General features: G+C 35.0%; 3 protein-coding genes across 3 annotated transcripts; 1 reads left to right on the forward strand and 2 right to left on the reverse strand.

Moving 5' to 3' along the window:
- Nucleotides 1-529: 529 nt before the first annotated feature.
- On the reverse strand, nucleotides 530-3,651 carry LOC136806698 (thioredoxin domain-containing protein-like). Its single transcript, XM_067063292.1, has 7 exons — nucleotides 3,454-3,651; nucleotides 2,903-2,968; nucleotides 2,712-2,761; nucleotides 2,367-2,409; nucleotides 2,093-2,215; nucleotides 1,723-1,759; nucleotides 530-1,084 (listed from the first exon to the last, which is right to left on the reverse strand). The coding sequence occupies exons 1-7, from the start codon at nucleotides 3,618-3,620 to the stop codon at nucleotides 917-919; spliced, it is 654 nt and encodes a 217-aa protein (XP_066919393.1). The 5' UTR covers nucleotides 3,621-3,651; the 3' UTR covers nucleotides 530-916.
- Nucleotides 3,652-3,820: 169 nt separating this feature from the next.
- LOC136806700 (uncharacterized) lies at nucleotides 3,821-6,538 on the reverse strand. The gene is made up of 3 exons (XM_067063293.1): nucleotides 5,992-6,538; nucleotides 5,418-5,591; nucleotides 3,821-4,925 (listed from the first exon to the last, which is right to left on the reverse strand). Exons 1-3 carry the CDS (start codon nucleotides 6,445-6,447, stop codon nucleotides 4,434-4,436), a joined length of 1,122 nt encoding a protein of 373 aa, XP_066919394.1. The 5' UTR covers nucleotides 6,448-6,538; the 3' UTR covers nucleotides 3,821-4,433.
- Nucleotides 6,539-16,941: 10,403 nt separating this feature from the next.
- LOC136806701 (cleavage and polyadenylation specificity factor subunit 5-like) lies at nucleotides 16,942-17,974 on the forward strand. The gene has a single exon (XM_067063294.1). The coding sequence runs from the start codon at nucleotides 16,975-16,977 to the stop codon at nucleotides 17,650-17,652; it is 678 nt and encodes a 225-aa protein (XP_066919395.1). The 5' UTR covers nucleotides 16,942-16,974; the 3' UTR covers nucleotides 17,653-17,974.
- The last annotated feature ends 290 nt before the right edge of the window (nucleotides 17,975-18,264 follow it).

Below are 18,264 nucleotides of genomic sequence, written 5' to 3' on the forward strand. Positions count from 1 at the left end.
CCGAAGGGCTAGATTTGCAGCTTTTATCGAAAAGTGAAGCCTATGTTTGGAAGGATTTCCTACCAAAGTCACGTGACTAAAATATGCAATTTCACCGGTTTGAGAGATGTGAAATAGCGCTTACCGCCTACTTTTTTTGATCTCGTGCTCCGAAAACAATTAAAATGCTAGATCCTATCCATCGGCACGAAATTTAAAAAGTCAAATTTTAGCTTCACTTTTTTTTGCTGGAGAAAGCTTAAAGTTGCTTATCTAGCCCTTCGGGCTTAGATATCTGTGGTTGGTAGTCTGAATTGTAGACCTCTACAAAACCGCAGGTAGTATAGTATAAGAAGCACGAATTCGTTAGAGGGTGCAAGCAGCACCAACTCCCTAGTTGGATTCTTTAATTTGAAAGTTCCTGGGAATATCTGTATAATCATAAATTGGCTTGAAAAGGTTCGTCCAGGTCCAACTCCCTCTATGGTATTTAAATGGAACCAAGAGTTTGAGTCACTAAAATGGGGTAGGGTGAACATAAAACTATGCCTTTTGATTTAACAAATATCTTTTCTTCCCATAAATATAAAAATCTATCTGGAAATGGCTTTAAATAAAGCTAATAAAATTATTTCCTAGGTGTGGTAAAAATGTTAAAAATTCTGAAAAATTCACTAAAAACACCAAAATGCGTTAAATTCCCCGTAAAAATATCTTTCATTAGATAAAAGGAAAGATTTAGCCAATACAAATAAATTGTTATCCTAAAATTTCATTTTTCAACACAAATGAAAATAAACCTCATTTTAGTCCAACTGATATGTCAAGGTTAAAAAAATTCTCGTTTTTCTACAAGCAAAGTCAGAGCTCTGCCAAAAGAAATCCTTCACCATTCAAAAATATGACAATATTGTAATAATTAATTATTCATCTTCATTTATTTATTTTTCTTTTTGGATTGACGTTTTGAAGCAGTTTTCTCATTACCCTCGCCTGTCGACTTTGGAGCACAAATACAGGCCAACACGAGCAACCCAACACCCAAACCAATCAACGTCACGATCAATGTATCTTTTTCTGGCAATCTTTTCTCTTTGTAAGCAGCCTGAAAAAAAAAAAATCGCGAGTTATGGTTTGATCCACGTAGTATATAACTACTACTAAAGAATATTTTAGACGTGTCAACTTACAGGATTTCAGTGTTTTTTTTACCTTTTTTTGCAAAAAAAAGCCTTTGAAAATTGGGCTTTTCCAGAACAAAAATTTACCCCCACTGTTGAGGATATTGATATTTCGATATATTTCCACTCTAAAAAATATGCTCAACCCCCTGGATATCCTCTCTTATAAAGATGCTTACCCCTGGATATCGTATTTTTTACTTGAAAAGACACTTTACCCCCTGGATATCCGCTCCCTTGTAGATATTCAACTCCCTAGATATCCACTTTTGAACAAAAATCGTTGACCCACTGGATATCCGATATCCTCAACAGGGGGGCACGGACTATTTCTGGAAAAGCCCATTCTTAACAGGCCTATTCCAGCCTATTCACAAAGGTTTATGCTCGCGAAAAATTCAAAACTAAAAAATTTGTAAAAGTCTAAAAAATATCCTATATTGGTGGTATTTTTCGCTATTTTGTTACTTTCTACACCCAAACTACCGTCAGTTGCACAAATTTAACGGTAATGTTATGTCTAACCTTTTTGATAAAATTTTGACAATAAAAAATAAATGACCTTCATTTCTTTCACGAAATCCTCTTGCCACGCATCACTGCAAATAAAATGAGAAATTTAAGTGGTACAGGTACAGTATTCGTAGAACTACACCTCTGTCTCAGCCACTCGGTTAGAATTTCTTAGCAATTTAGAGATAAAATGAAGAAGCAAAAATTATAAGGGAGTTTGTCAAATCACCTTTTTCAATGGGTGGGAATTTACAATTTTGTCAACGTTTTAAAAAATTATATGGATCTAATTTCATGAAAGGACCTGAACTTAACGGAGAAAAATGACCCTGAAGATGCAAACTTTAAACAAACATACGATTTTGAAAATTTCGCGAGTTAGCATCGCAAAAAGGCAATTTAAAAATAAAAACTCTTACATAGCATCGATAGGTTTAGGAGGTCGATATCCAGTTTGGGATTGATATCCACCAGTGATAAAATTAGCGATATTGGATTGAGCTACCATTCCTTTGTACTCCCATTGAAAACCACTTCGAAAGCTGAAAAAGAAGAAGAAGAAGAAGAAGATCATATTGGAGTCATAAACTTCTTGAAAAATAAAAGCAAGAAAGAATCTTTTCAACGTTGGTATTGGTATTCTTTTCTTTTAAAGGTTGATAAGAAATCTTCCATAAAATGAAAATCACTCACAATTTAAGAACAGGTGTTTTAATTTTGAACCTTCTTTGAGTCACTAAAAAGTAAAACAATGACATTTAGATTCAATATCAAATCATCAATAATAAATCATAATTGATATTGTTAGACACTAGTTTATCACTATTGGTAGATACCAATCCCAAGTTAGCACACTGCCACGTGGGGCTAAGCTTACCGCAAGTCGTGATTTTCTGATTTTTGAATTTGCTCATTTGCAAAAGTCTCATCCTTAAATTAATTAAATCATAATTGTCATATAAAACGTATTTTTTATTTTAATCTTTTAAAAATTGCCCCACTTTCCTCTACCTTGAGGTAAACAAATGTGATACTTACGTCTGGAGTGGTCACGGTCTAAAACAGCAATGTTGATTCTGCCTCGAAATCTATTGTTCAAAGGTAAATATATAAACATTACCAAAGAATTAAAGTTCAAATTGAAAACACTGGAATGCCAAAGCGGTTCAATAACCAAAACTTAAAAAATGCAATTGCTTCTTGTATTTTTCTATCTATGGATTACTTACTCAGTTGAAAGTTGTTTCAATATTTTTTCTATCCCTGCACACTTTTTACAATCTCCCTTTGGTGCCCTGGAATAAAAGAAAATTTATATTGTAATGGTTAGTAACAAAGTCCACCATACAAGATACTGCATCCACAACTCAACGGACTCGCATATTGCAACCTCGTTAAGAAGCTAACAACCATGCATTGAAAAAAAAAAAGTGAAAATGATGAGATTTAAGTATTCAGTCAAGGTATTGGCCACTTCCTAAAATAAAATGCGAAAAGTCAAGACCTCCCCCATGAAAATTCAATGGAAATTCAAAACTCCCACCTTTGAGCATCGCAGTGGAATTTCAAATTTTACCCACGCTCAAGGGAAACCAACCAATTCTGTAGCACGGCCTCCTCTTTGGTGAGAGGAAGACCAAAAGACCCCCCATTTCAGGGTAGAAATGTCTTCAAGTATAAACATGGAACGAGATTAAATAATATAATATTTGAATCTGGTATGGTGAATGACGAAAATTAAACAAAATTAGAAATTGGGAGATGTGCCAGTCAAACTTACATCAAAATAAACCAATCGCCTGTAGTCATTCCAGTTGAGATTTGTGTTTTATGTTCAAAATCACTATCATTCAACGTAACCACATAGTTCTCATCATTTCCATCTTGTTGTCCTTGTGTTGTCCTCAATATGAGGATGACAAATAACATCAAGATTTGTTTGATCATTTTTATTTATTGTTTTCTTGCTTAAAAATACAAAAAGAAAATGTATCATACTTTTCCTTCTAAAATTTCATTGACTAAAAGGTAGTTTCAACTCAAGAGTAGTTTGTTTGAAACAAGAAAACACTTTTTAATATAAACGCTTGTTAATATAATTTTAACCTAATATATCAAAATGAAAGCTTTATCTTTTTTTCTATTTTCGCTACCAAATAATTACAAACGCATCTAATTCCCAAGTATAAAAATAAATTTACAAAATACAAAAAGACTAATTCTAATAAATTATCATATATTATCTTGTGTGTTTTTATAAAAAACTAGTGCTTCATTTTATCATAAACTTATATCTTACGATATTGACGTTTAAAATGTTCTGACATGACTAAATTGATTAATTTTTATGAATCTTTCAACCTTCTCTAAACTTCAAAACCAATAAAATCAATAATCTACTTCTAATATAACTTGAATAAAACCAGGGTCAGATTTGAGAATTTTGTAAACACAAAAATTTGCTCTTAAACTTCCTTAGAGCAAGAGAGTACATCAAGCACTTGAAATACAACTATCTTAATTTGAAAACCACACCATACAGTCTGTCAGGAAAAAAGCAGAATATATTTGATATAAAGTGAAGTCCTCAATACTTATTACCACACAAGAGTTTACAATACGAATAGATACTCAATTCCCAAAGTAACTAAAATGTTTTTTGTAAAATTTGAGTAATAAAGCTGTAACAATTCCTATTGATTATGAGAATTTTCTGTTCTGTTTTTTTTTCGAGCACACTGTATATCTAACAATCTTAAGCTAAGATTCGCCAAAAATTCTATAATGCATATCAGTAAAAAAGTAACAGCTCAACGAGCCTTCATTATAATCTCTATAGAGTGAAGTCAAAAACAAAACTGCGAACATAGACAATGGTCCAAATATAGTCCAAAAGGTATCCGCTCTTACAGCAAGCCCAACTGTAAATGCTATCAAGCCGATACACAGATAAATCAACAGGGCAATCTCAATACAACTCTTTTCTTTGAGCCGGTGAAAATATCCAACAACGTTTATAGTTTGACTGCGACCATAAGATGCAACACAAGAAGTCTCATTTGAAGAGCATGCTTTTACAATAGCATCTACATTCATCTCTTCATTTTCAGATTCCTTGTGTTCGTTGAGTTCAATGTCTTCATTTTGTTTTTGGTGCTCTTCAAAAGGTATTGTGTAATCCATAGGGTCATGCATTGTTCCATATGTTTGTGTCTTCTTCTTGGGAACTGTTGGTCTTGGATACCAAAGAACCTAAAATTGTGAAGAAAAAACTCCAAATAATTATTAAATTATAAAGTGACATGACAAAGTACTCTAAGTATGAAAATGTTTCTTTAGAAATTAAAAACCATATCACCAGCTTACCTTGCATTGGGCTTTTCCAGAAAAAATTCGTTCATGGGGGATGGAGGATATATTATTTTTTCTGTGATCTACCCCTGGACATTTCGATTTTTCACCCCCTGGACACGTGTTTTACCCCTGGACAAGCATCAAGTTGACCCCCTAGACACAAATATTTACCCCTGGACATCGCAGATTTACCCCATGGACATGGCAGTTTTTCAGGTTTTTTTCAATACCCCTGGACAATATATCCTCCACCCCCCATGAATGGTTTTTTTCTGGAAGAGCCCATTACACAATGATTTTAAACTTTTAGAAGAAACGCTGACTAAAGTGGTATAGATTTTCATCACAATTTGAACAAAGATGAATTAATCAGTAAATAACCATTTTTACCTGGATTGCATTCATGTAAGCCAGAGACGAGGACAAATAATACATCATTTGAAATTGTAAGGGCACTTCCAACAAACAGATGGAGAGGTAACCAAAAGAAGACATCAAACAATACAACAACACTGAAATGGATGATTGGCCAAACGTTGTTCTCAACCAAATGTTCAACATCAGCTAAAAATATAATCAGAAAATGATTGATAAATCAAATATTAAATTAAAGTTTCATCATAGCAAATAAACATAAATAAAATCAACGGAAACAGAATTTACCCAATACTTATAAAAAGAAAAACATGTACTTCATGCATGGTAAAATAATGAAATAGGATAAATCAAGCATGTAAAAAAAATAATCAAATTTCCAATCCTAGGGAATCAAGAATACATATTTTTTTATAAGCAAGTGTCTGCCCCTATATCAGGCTCTCATTATGCTTAGCATTATATTGTTCTTAAACAACAGAGCCATTGCTTAAATTCCAAAAAACGTTATGCTTATAGAAGAAAAAACCTGTCATCAATGAAAAAACAATTTCTAACATGGTGGATTTAGAAATTATTTTACACAAACCTGTGGTAGGATTTTGATTGAGTAGAGAATAACATTCACCCATTGCAGTTTCATCGGACCATCAGGTACAGTGAGTTCAACAACCAAAATACAAGCCCATACAATGGCAATAACAGCTGTAAAAAGTAATCTCTTTTGTGGATTCTTTTTATTAAAGATCCAGAATTCAGCCAGGAATAGAAAATAGACAATTGGAAAATATACAGCAGAAGCTTTAAAGAATGCTCTCTTTTCAAAATCAAAAACATAAAATACTGCCGTCAAAGATGAAGTGAATAGTAAAGTTGGCCACAAAATGTGTAAGGCATCCACTGATTGATACATCCATATCTGGTGAATTTGTGGTAGAATTGCTGCAAAACCAATTAGTTGTGTAAACAAATAACAAATGTTCCCAATATTACAGTAACCGTAAGGTATGTCATCTCTACAATGTGTCTTTAGAAATGATTCCATTGTGGTTGGTAAAAAAGATGTTTGATTAGAACATATTAAAATCGTTGTCTTTGAAAATATTCTATAACAAATGACATCATTAACTCTCAGGTTCATTTTTATAAGAATAAAAACTTTGATTTTTATACATATTTATTGTTGTTCTTTACAAATCAGAATGAAAGTAATATTTAAAAACCCTATCCTAGTGGTGAAGGTCATCATCAGACTGAAAGAAAAATATTCACACCATTTTATTTATAAACACTTGGATTGCTGTTTTTTGATAATTGACTTATTACCAGCGGTGGAGTGTGTTATATTTAAGCTCAGAAATTCTTGAAGATGTCTTGTAGCCCCATGTTTTCTGTAAGTCATGTAATCATTCAAACCAACTCTCAATAAAAATGAAACACGTTTGAAAAATTCACAAATTTTTCTTTACATTTGACCTGGAAATGTTGCAGAGGACAGTCTGGGAAATCCTCTCAATTGCACGCTTATGTTCTGAGGGCGTAAGCGCGCAATTGCATGGTTATAATTTACGCTCGCTCCTGCCCCGGTTGAAATTGCTTAGGGATTTCAAGAGGTTCAGAATTCTCTAATTCGGGCAAAGGCATGGTTTAACGGGCAATCCATTTTTACGGAATCTTCTTTTACGATAAATTTTGAGTAAAACTGCACTAGGCTTTTGAAATTCAACAGAGCTTTCAGAAGGAATTGCGTGTCAAAAATATAGGAAATTTTAAAGCGTGTCACCCGTCAATCTTGCTTAACACTTAGCGCCCGTTTCAGAACAATTTCGATAAAAATTCTGCCATTTTGATAACTGTGCAATTGCGCGCTTACTGCCTCGGAACATAAGCGTGCAATTGAGAGGATTTCCCAGGCAGACTGGAGGAAGGATGATGAAGACCAAGTTTTGTGAGCCTGTACTCATCAAGTTCATCATGCAATTGGTTTGTTTGGGTTTTACCTTGACTCTTTTTTAATCAGTCTTACAAGTAATATTTGGTGCATCAGACTTCTTACATGGAATTCTTTTCCAGATGAAAAATTCAGAAGTGAATGTCGTAAGTTTGTACGCCTGAAGTATTTGAGTAAATCTCTAAAGTCTTCCTGGACCGTAGCAGTTGTCGGGGTTTCGCGGGGTTTGTATTTACGAATTGATTACGAATCTTTTTTAAAATCACAATTTCTAGTGCGTGAACCTATAAATATTTTGCTTGCAACTTGCGAATCGAGTGACTTGAGGACCCTGCCGACGCACCGGACTTAATGAACACCGGACACGCGAAAGTCCGGTGTAAAATGAGAATTTTTTTTACCACCGGACAATTTCTACACCGGACTTAAGGAAGTCGTATGTCCGGTGTCAGAGCAGGATATTTTTTCCCACCGGACAATCAAAACACCGGACATGACCAGTCCGGTGTGCGTCCGGTGTTTCTTAATTTTTTGTTTCATAAATGTCCGGCGTCCAAAATTCCCTGTATGCAACACCGGACTGACACCGCGACTTATTGCGTCCGGTGTAGCGAAAGGATACTTTTTGCCACCGGACAAATACACCGGACAGTCCGGCGTCGGCAGGGTCCTGTGACTTGCCTGGCTGGATCGCTTCGCAATTCTTATACATATACACTAGTATTCTAGCCAGCTGTCAAAATTACAGACCAGAAGAATCTGCTGCTGTGTTTACTATATACATACCACAGACATGCACTGGTTGTCTGCTGATGGTTTTCTGGTGGTCTGCTGATTTCGGTGATCAGTGATTGATACGCTTCGCTATCGCATCCTGTCCACTGACCTTTATATAAAGGTCAGTGACTTTCAAGATGGCGACGGCACGGATGGCGGCAAAAGTCAGAGAAAGATGAGCGTGAGTTTTTGCATTCTAGTTGATTTTCCTGCCTTACGGATCCATTCAGGTAAAGTCTTTGCTAAATCCTGCCTTTTTATTGAAATTGATTATCTAGCTTTGCGCTTTTGTATTCTCTTGTGGGGTCTGTTACAGCACTGGGCTAGGGTCTTGTGTTGTAGGGTGTGCGTGTATGCGTGTGTGGCGGACAGGTCAGGGCAAAATTTTGTCCTCAATTTTTGAAAACCAATGCCAAACTAGTTTTATTTGAAAGTCTGTACCTTCGTGAGAAAATTCAGGGGTCATTTATTAAAATTGGTTAAGTATTTCCAAAGACAGTATAGACCTAACTCTTCACACAAGAATTACGGGAAACGCATGTTTGGACTTTGTACCCTATGCTGCACTCAAGCACTTAAGCCAAAGTCCCGCAAAGGCGGGACAAAAATCAGTTTTTTGAAGTTTGCAAAAAAACGCCACATAGAAGATCTTTCAAATTCAGTATGTGAATAGAGAAGTAAAAAATACAACTTTTCTATTTTTCCTTTTTTTTGCAAAAGTTCTAGGAATGAAAATAAAGGGATATGATAATTGAATACTATCCATTGATGACCCGCGGCACTATCGTAAAGCTAGAATCGCTTCGTGTACTCTTCGCTTGAGAAAATGATTGACAGATTGAAGTTTGGCACCCGCGCAGGAGTTCGCGGAGCGTTCTCGGCTCAATCCTCGGACCGCGCTAAAAATGGTAGACTGAGCTGTGATAGATCATTTCGATGGAAGTTGTTGGAATGTTTACAAGGCTCTTGACAAAAAATTGTTTGCTTCATTGTCAATGATGACAGTGCGGTTATTAATTTTGTTAGATCTGACAAATTGATGTTTGTAAGTGCACTTTATAGTTTTGATTCCCATTGAAGAATCATATTCTGGTTTTCATGTTATTAGATGCTGCTTTAGAGCTTTAGGTCTACACTGAAAGAGGACCCTGCCGACGCACCGGACTGTCCGGTGTATTTGTCCGGTGGCAAAAAGTATCCTTTCGCTACACCGGACGCAATAAGTCCGGTGTTGCATACAGGGAATTTTGAACGCCGGACATTTATGAAACAAAAAATTAAGAAACACCGGACGCACCGGACTGGTAATGTCCGGTGTTTTGATTGTCCGGTGGGAAAAAATATCCTTCTCCGACACCGGACATCCGACTTCCTTAAGTCCGGTGTAGAAATTGTCCCGTGGTAAAAAAAATTCTCATTTTACACCGAACTTTCGCGTGTCCGGTGTTCGTTAAGTCCGGTGCGTCGGCAGGGTCCTTTCCAAAGTTATTCCATTTCAAAAAATCACTACCAACAGCAAGGCAAGAAATAATTAAGGGGCCGTCGACAAACGACTTTCCTTTTTTTTAACGGCCTGAGGCCGCTAAGGTTCAGACCCCCTCCCCCATACGTCTTAGCGGCCAAGAAAATTCTTCAAAAGTAAATACTTTCACTGGTCCATGGCCGCCATGTTCTTTCGATTCGTAATCCTCAAAGTTCTTCTTTTCGCACGGAAAAAACATGTGGTTTTGAGCCGTGACCTTTCAATTTTGAAACTCCAAGCCTCGCAGCAAGTCAGGGCGGGATGGGTGGAGCAAGGAGTCAACTGAGGCGGAGGGAAAAATTGCCGACTTTCTTCACGTGACCAGTCATTTTTCTCGTTGAAGCATTAATTGGTGACCGGGAATAAGGTGAATGTCGTGTGGTTGCTTTGGTCTTAGCCTTTCTTCACATGTTTTTACTTTTTGGACTGATGAAATTTGAAAGTGAGACTTTCCTTTTTTTTTTTTAACTTTTTTTAACGGCATTGCAGTGACCCCCTCCCACCCCTTACGGCCAGAAGCCGTTAAAAAAAAGGAAAATCGTTTGTCGACGGCCCCTAAGAAATAAAAGCACCAAAAATGGCGTATGAAATCTACTGTGAAGTCGGGTAACTTGCATCAGAGGAATGAATGACCTATTTGGTCATTAAAATAAAAGTTTTTTGAAGTTTGCAAAAAAATGCTACTTAAGAAGATCTTCCAAATTCAGTACCGTAAGTTGGTCTAATATCGCATTGACATCCCTTGTCTAATTCCGACACCCTTCTTTAGAGACAGAATAACATGAAACTGATTGAAAAAGGATTATTCCTCTCTGACTACTAAGGGGTCACTCACACATATTGATTCTTCCCACGACTAGTGTCAAATTGACGCTAAAATTTGAAAACCCCTACCCCCACCTCTTATCTTAATGGACCATTCCAGAATTTGTCTATAACAGGGGGGCGGACGACACAGGATTTCCAAGGGCAAAAGTTTTCACCAAAATTCGAAATTTCCAAGCTGAGAGAAGGAAATATATGAATTTCTAAGGCAATTGAATTAAAAAAAGCGAAAAAGAATGGAATTTCCGTTGCATTTTGCAAAAGTGCATGAATTTTTATCGGATTTTCCGACCACCACTGGAAAAGAAAAATTATTTCCGAGGCTAGAAAAAATTTTAAAATGCACGTCATCCGATGGGGGGTAACAAAAATTTTCTGGAATAGCCCAATAACGTCAAAGTTTAAAAATTATCAAAAATCGATAAAACTCTCTCCTTCACTTTCATTGTTGTTTCGTCAGCTATCTTTAATTTTGCTACGGCTTGCTCAGTTTACATTTTAAAAATAATGGAGATAATTTCTAAACTTTTTTTCGGAAAGTTACCGAAATTAATTATCTCCGCAATCATAATCAACAGAATAGCGACATTTCACAAAAAAAAGATCGACCATCAACGAAATTTAAGGGCCGCGCAGACCGTCTAAGCAAAAGGAACACAAACATGGGGCTGTTTGTTTTGGTTAAAATTGTTCTTTAAAATAGCGAAGCGAAGGAATACTTAGGTATATATATAAAATGAGGAAAAGAAATATGGAAAGTACAGTAACATTTGTCACGGAATAAACATCTCAAAAATCAATATTTCTGGTGAAATTTCTTAGTGTCACAGACTCTAACCCCCCACCCCTTCGCGTCAATTTGACGTTAGTCGTGGGAAGAATCGATATGAGAGTGACCCCTAAGCAAAGAAAAACAGTTTCAACCTTTCTATCAATTTCAGCTGATAAAAAGGGTGTCGGAATTAGAGGAGGGATGTCAATATTAGACCAAGTTACGGTGTAATCAGTATGAATGAATAGAGCAGTAAAAAATACAACTTTTCTACTTTTCTTTTTTTTTTGCAAAAGTTCTACTGTAGGAATGAAAATAAAGGGATAATGATAATTTAATACTATCGCCTGATGATCCTTGGCACTATCCTAAAGCTAGAATCGCTTGGCATACTCTTCGCTTCAAAAGATGATTAAAGATTAAAGTTTTTCACCCGCGCAGGAGCTCGCAGGCCTTCTGTTGTGAGCGTCAATCCTCTGATCGCAATAAAAATGGTAGACTTAGCTATGACAGATCATTTCGATGGAAGTTGTTCAGGGGGGCCAGGGTTCAGGATACTAACCCAGAGCCCAAAAACCTGACTTTTGTATTAGGCACGCCTAGATCCTTTGTAACATAGCCTATGATGAATGTTATGTACAGAAAAGCTTTATCACGACTAAAAAAGTTCTAATAGATTTCTAGTTTTGAATGAATTTTGGTTGATTGAAAGGATTGAGAGCAGCAAAAGTTAAATAAAAATTTAATTTCAATTATAGAATGAAGAATGCTTTTATATGGAATCAGGGTATAGTGTAAACAATTCAAATAAGTTTTTATACTTACATTGTACAACATTTTAAGTCAGATACCAATTTCAAATTCAGCAAAAAATTAAAAAAAGGGGGACCCATCCCCTCATTTTGGTATCGATACCAACTTAAAGATTCCCTAATTTTCAAAAAAAGGGGACCCGCCCCCTGATTTTGGTATCGATACTAACTTGACTTTTTGTAATTTGAAAGAGAAATTGACACCACCCCAAGCCCTGGGTTTGGTATCTGGATCCTGACCCCCCTGAGTTGTTGGATTGTTTATATACAAGATTCTTGGCAGAAAATCCTTTGTTTTATTGTCAATGATGACATTTATTTATTTTATTTATTTCATTTATTTCAAGTTAGTTTACCATAGATAAATATCTAATTTACACCAACAACACAAAAAATTTGAAAAAATAGAGTTCAGTAAATTTTGCAAATATTACAAGTACATAGATCTAAAAGTTTAAGCTTAAGCAAACTAGATTTAAACATGGAAATATTTTTGGAATTCTTAAGCTCATCTGAAATTTTATTCCACTAGATACTAGCTCAAAATGGGAAAGAGTTAAAGCCATGGTGTACCGTCAAGATTTTTGTTTACGAACTGAAAGAAGATTTTTTAGAACAAAGGTGACGTTCGATCTTCCGGGACGGGAATAGCCATGACATGGGAAGACAGGATTTCCAAGATTCTTAGATTTGAAGACTTCAAAAAGTAATTGGCGAAGGTGTAATTCATGAATAGTCATGGGATTTCTTAAAGGCACATCCTCTGTTTCAGGAGATTGAATTGAGAATTTTGGCTCCTAGTGATGTCTGGTAGTATATAAAAACACTTCAGATGGTGATGAAAGCATGAAATTTGTTGCTCTTTCTGATTCTGATGTTCAAATTGAATTAAAAGCTTTAAATCCTACAGAATACTAAAGCTTAGATTTTAAGATTTACAAGGCAAATTAACGCAGTGTTCTCTCTATAGGAACACAGTGTACAACCGACTAATTTTATTGGATGTTTTAAAGCCTTCGTATGTCGTTTAGACTTAAGCATCAGAAGGAACTTCGAATTTTGACATGGATTCATGTATAAAACACCAAATTTGTTCAACTAGTTCTGTTAGTGCGGAATTTTTAGGTTTTGCCTGGAAAAGCTTATGATGGCTTATGATTAAATTTTCAAGGCATGTTTTATTTACTTTAATCGTAGAAATTTTAGCGAGACTAATTTTAGCGTATGTTAGCGAGTCAGAAAAATCTAGATTTTTTTGGATTTATTTTAGCGAATCACGATTTCAAAAAATTTCGCGGGGATAAATTTTAGCGAATACTCGTATGACATTATTGATTGAATTCGTTTTCTAGCATTTCTTTGCACTGAAACCCTTTCTATTGAAGATAAAAATGTATCAAGGCAATATAACCAGAAATTTCGCGCGGATAAATTTTAGCGATCTGTCGATTCGGCGTGTTTTAGCGAGATTTATTTTAGCGAAAATAGGGAAAACTCGCTAAAACGCTAAAATTAGTCTCGCTAAAATTTCTACGATTAAAGTATACCTCGATTTTCATCAGCATTTCATGCTCTTTCGGCTGGAACCATCACATTTTGAATATTTTCAAAAAAATATTTTTTTACTCAGCTACCTGATGACGTCATCTGGCATGTGGCCAGACGTGGCAAATTTTGGTGTTACTGTTTAAAATTAAGTTTGAGACCATCTAAGTATCATCTGTGCCAAATTTCATGCTTTTATCACCATCTGAAGTATTTTTGTGCTAACAGACCTCACTATCCACGCTCAAAATCTTCTGAATTTTTGGACCTACCCCGGTGGGGTGGAGGTCCTATAAATTAACCTGTGTTAGTCCGTTCGCCCGTCCTCCCGTTCGTCTGTTACCAACTTTTCTCATTTTGGTTTCTTGGTGTGTTTTTATAGAAAAACTGGCCAAATTCGATATTTATTTATAAGCACATTATCAATTACTTAGGTATTAGCTTTTCTCGAGATTGGCTTGAGAAAGTTTTAGCCCGACTTTGGGCTAAAAAACAGGTTTTTTGGACTTTGTGAAAAGTTGGATTGTTAACTTTTTCTGATTTTTTGCATGAAATTAGGATGCCGTCATAGGTCAAAAAACGCATGTTTATCTATAAGAATCACTATTAATAAGCGTACATCAATGTTCTTAGCCAAATTACTCAATTTTTTGATGGGATAGATGTTTTTTTTGCTCACAAAGTCTTGAATATAAAAGAATATTTCAAGAGCATGAAATTTTGGTTTCTAAACTTTTTTTTTATAAGAAACAACTAATTTTGATAGATCATCACTATTTGTGTTCTGAATGATTGTTTAATGGTCAAGCTCACGTAGATATCAATTATATATGTGTTAAATGCATAACCAGGTAGGTCCATAAAAGTATCACTTGTTTTTACTTATTTCCCTGATAATTTCTGATTGATTTCAAAAAAAGAATGAATAAATTTGGATGATTTAAAGGTAAGACAAGTACTAATGGTAAATTTTGGTAAATTCTTCCTTGTTCCAAGCAAAAAACCCCCACGAGTGAGTGTGCACCCTACTAGTGTATCGTTCGGTTGTGGCTTCTTTGTATGGGTTAGAGTAGATCTTGTATTATCTTTGATCTGGAGTTTTATGGAGTTTCTTTCTATGAAGTTAGACTTAGTCATTTTAAAAGAGTTCAACTTTGATATTTCAAAATTTGCCATTTGGATTCAAACCCACATGAAACCCATATGAAAAGTACCTTGAATCAGAAGCTCTGTATTTTACCATTAGACCACAAAGCCACAGCACAATTTTGAATTTAGAATCTATCTATGTATAGTTTCTATTTTACAGACTTTTATTTATGTTATAGCATACCAGGCCAAGGTTAGCACCAACCCCAATGGTTGCCCCTACCAGGGCGCCTTGAGCCCTATCTCATTGGAACTAATTTTCCTGGGAACTAATAATTGTGGTAAAAAAAAATCAGAAAAATTGCATTTTGATTTTCTTGGTTTTGCTCAAGTTTTTGTAGTTTTGTCAAAAAACCGCAAAAAACGCTAAACTTAATTTCGCGAAAATTAGTTTCAATAAGGTATATTTTCCTACCAATACTATTCCCAACCCTATTTTGACTCTTGAGCTTCAATCCTGACCCTAAACTATACAAACAATTGTTACTCGTAGGGATTGCAAAATAAAAAATCTACTTTCACCCGTACAAAGAAGTCAGCACTGTACCGTACTTGCATTGTATAACTATCAGTAACTATCCAAAAATTCATAGTTTGAGTAAAGAAAACTATTTAAGTTAATTTCATACTCAAAGTTTCATGCCATCCAGGATGGCAATCTTCATTGAAATAAACGTGCTATAAAAATCTACAATTTAATGTCTTCAAAAATTCTGCTGTCAATTCAAAATAAGAATTATTCGAAAGTCTTAAAGAAAAATTTTCGTCTGTGACCAGCTGTGACGGCATTTTGCAATGATTTCAGTTTGCTTGTTTAACAAGTTCCGACCCAGATAGGTAGCAATCTCAAATTTCTCCTGTAAACATAATAAGCAAACTAGTATAAAGTAATTATATAAAGCTCTGTTATCATTAACATTGGGCACTGTTATTGGTTTTGGTTAACACAAAGCATAGATATATCCAAAAATCCCCTTAACAATCAAATCGGTCTGATAGGTTGAAACTCAAAATTATGGTATAATTGACCTAAATGAACCAATCAAATAAGTGCTTGGATTATAAGCGTCTGATTAAAGCAAGGCAAGTACGATGTAGCTATATGTCGGGTTGGTCTAAAAAGCAGGTAGCCAATAGTCGTTTGGGAGAACGCCACAGTCTTTTGAATAACTAATTACTCCAATAATGATAACACCATGTAATTGATTTGTCCTTTACAACACAGCTATTACTAAGGTACAAGATAATTTATCCTACCTAATTGTATGGCTGGAGTAATTTGTTATTCAATAGACTGTCACATTCTCCCAAATGACTATAGGGGAGTAGCCAATTGGGCTAGATTGTGGGGTAGCAATATATTTCACAGACCAGAGTACTGTACTTTTAACCATAAAAATGGCCTGGTCTGTAATTTTTCAAAGTGTGAGAGAACGGAAGACAAGATGGCAACCACACTCAGTAAACAGAAGTAGATTTTAGTACTTTTTACAAAAATGACTACAGTAACTAAAAAAGCTATGTAGCAAATTTAAACCTGGTCTCATTCAATAACCGTCAAAAGGTTATATAGTATTGTATTTTCACAATTTAAAGCACTAGGCTTCAAAATTTTAGACAAAAAGGGGTACCCCTCAGCCTAGCCAATTTAACCCCTGCGTTTTAGACCAACCCCTAAACCTCCAATATAAAGAACTATTAACAGAGCTTCAAAAATAAATACAGCATACATTACTGTTGTCAGCCAGAGCTGTTTTGTAAAAGACCATGTAGAAAATGAAAGTGACTAATACCTTGTGTGTTTTTATTTGCGTAAAATTAGATAGATAGCTGATGTCTTTTTCCCATCGAATCAGGACTTTCACTTTATCGATATAGATCTTTTAGATTTTCATCCATCATTTTGGATTATATGTACTAGGTGACCGGAGACAAGACAAGCAAGCAAAGTCAGTAGCTAAATTATAAAGAGAGTTGGGAAGAGGGGAGAGGGAATAATACTGCAGTAGCGCAAGAAATATAACTTTTTTGCAAGATATTTTTTCAAATCCCAAAATTTTTTAGCTTTTTGATTTTAAACAAAAGGAGAAGAGAAAAAGTAAAGAAGGAAAACTAGAAAGAACGTTTCAGAGGAGCAAAGTTAATGAAAAGGTAAGAGTTCTTGGTTTGGAAATAATGTTACAATTTGTAAAAATACAATTCAATTTATTTAGAAAGATATGAACAATACTGGTGCTGGTTGGCCAAAAAATATGACAGAAATACAACAAAATTACACTGCTGGTGACCAACAACAGTCTCCAAATATGGAGCGTGCATTGTACATTTATCCGTTAAGTAATTATACTTTTGGTACAAAAGAAGCTCTTTATGAGAAAGATTCTTCTGTACAAGCACGCTTCCAACGAATGAGAAATGAGTATGATTCTCTTGGTATGAGAAGAAACGTGGAAGGCTGTTTGATTGTTCACGAGCATGGTCTTCCACATATTCTATTACTTCAGCTAGGCACCACTTTTTTTAAATTGCCTGGTGGTGAGCTAATGCCTGGAGAGGATGAAGCCGAAGGTTTGAAGCGTTCAATGTCTGAGATGTTGGGTAAAACAGACATGACTGATCAGATTGAATGGCAAGTTGAAGATACCATTTCAAATTGGTGGCGACCAAATTTCGAAACACCAATTTATCCCTATATACCAGCTCATATCACCAAACCTAAAGAACAAAAGAGAATCTTTTTAACCCAATTACCAGAGAAAGCTATTTTTGCTGTACCACGTAATTATAAATTAGTGGCTGCACCACTTTTTGAACTTTTTGATAATCCACAAGGGTATGGACCAGTAATTGCTACATTACCTTGCCTTTTGAGTAAATATAATTTCATCTACATGTAAGATGGTTGATGGCATATATTTGATTTTATCAAGGAATGGGATATAAATATACATCAATATAAACCACTATTCTGGAGGACATTGCATGAAGTATCATTGGGATGGGAACATTTATGATAGTCTAACTGGCTATAAGACATTCAATAGGCTTTTTTATGAAACTTTATCAAAATCAGATAAAGTGATGTATCAATAATTATTTTACCCTTTTATGAAAGAGAGGTTTATGTCTGGGCTGCTGCTAGTTTTTATCTCATGGTTAATTGAAATAGCATTTATTATTTTTTATTTGATTGTTTTTTAATAGTGCTATCATAATAAAGATCAATTTGTCTTCATTCCTCTTGATAAATTTTGAAAAAGCCTTAACTATCTTTAGTGCATGTGTCAAATCTATTAGGTCTTAAAAAAGAGATTTACCGTTAATGATTTTAAACTCTTTCTACAAGAATCGAAACAATTTTTAACCTATAATATAATACAAACGCAGCCTTACAAAGTCTCAACTATTTAATGCTTTATAATGATTGGTGCAATGTGGACATATTATGTATGCTACATTATGCTATCGAAGTGAATTTTTTCTTTATTACTCTTCCTAGATTTTTTTAA

Source organism: Clytia hemisphaerica, unplaced genomic scaffold (genome assembly GCF_902728285.1).
Source record: "Clytia hemisphaerica strain Z4C2 unplaced genomic scaffold, Clytia hemisphaerica genome assembly, whole genome shotgun sequence".
Taxonomy (NCBI): domain Eukaryota; kingdom Metazoa; phylum Cnidaria; class Hydrozoa; order Leptothecata; family Clytiidae; genus Clytia; species Clytia hemisphaerica.

Bases quoted from the DNA above. Each gene is read 5' to 3' on its own strand.
- LOC136806700 (XM_067063293.1), bottom strand. From the start codon at position 6,447: ATGGAATCATTTCTAAAGACACATTGTAGAGATGACATACCTTACGGT. The intron at 5,592-5,991 runs GTTTGTGTAAAA...TTATATTTTTAG, and splicing joins CAATCAAAATCCTACCACAG to CTGATGTTGAACATTTGGTT. The intron at 4,926-5,417 runs GTAAAAATGGTT...TCACAATTTTAG, and splicing joins CTTACATGAATGCAATCCAG to GTTCTTTGGTATCCAAGACC.
- LOC136806698 (XM_067063292.1), bottom strand. From the start codon at position 3,620: ATGATCAAACAAATCTTGATGTTATTTGTCATCCTCATATTGAGGACA. The intron at 2,410-2,711 runs GTAAGTATCACA...TTTACTTTTTAG, and splicing joins AGACCGTGACCACTCCAGAC to TGACTCAAAGAAGGTTCAAA. The intron at 1,085-1,722 runs GTCATTTATTTT...TTTTTTTTTCAG, and splicing joins ATTTCGTGAAAGAAATGAAG to GCTGCTTACAAAGAGAAAAG.
- LOC136806701 (XM_067063294.1), top strand. From the start codon at position 16,975: ATGAACAATACTGGTGCTGGTTGGCCAAAAAATATGACAGAAATACAA.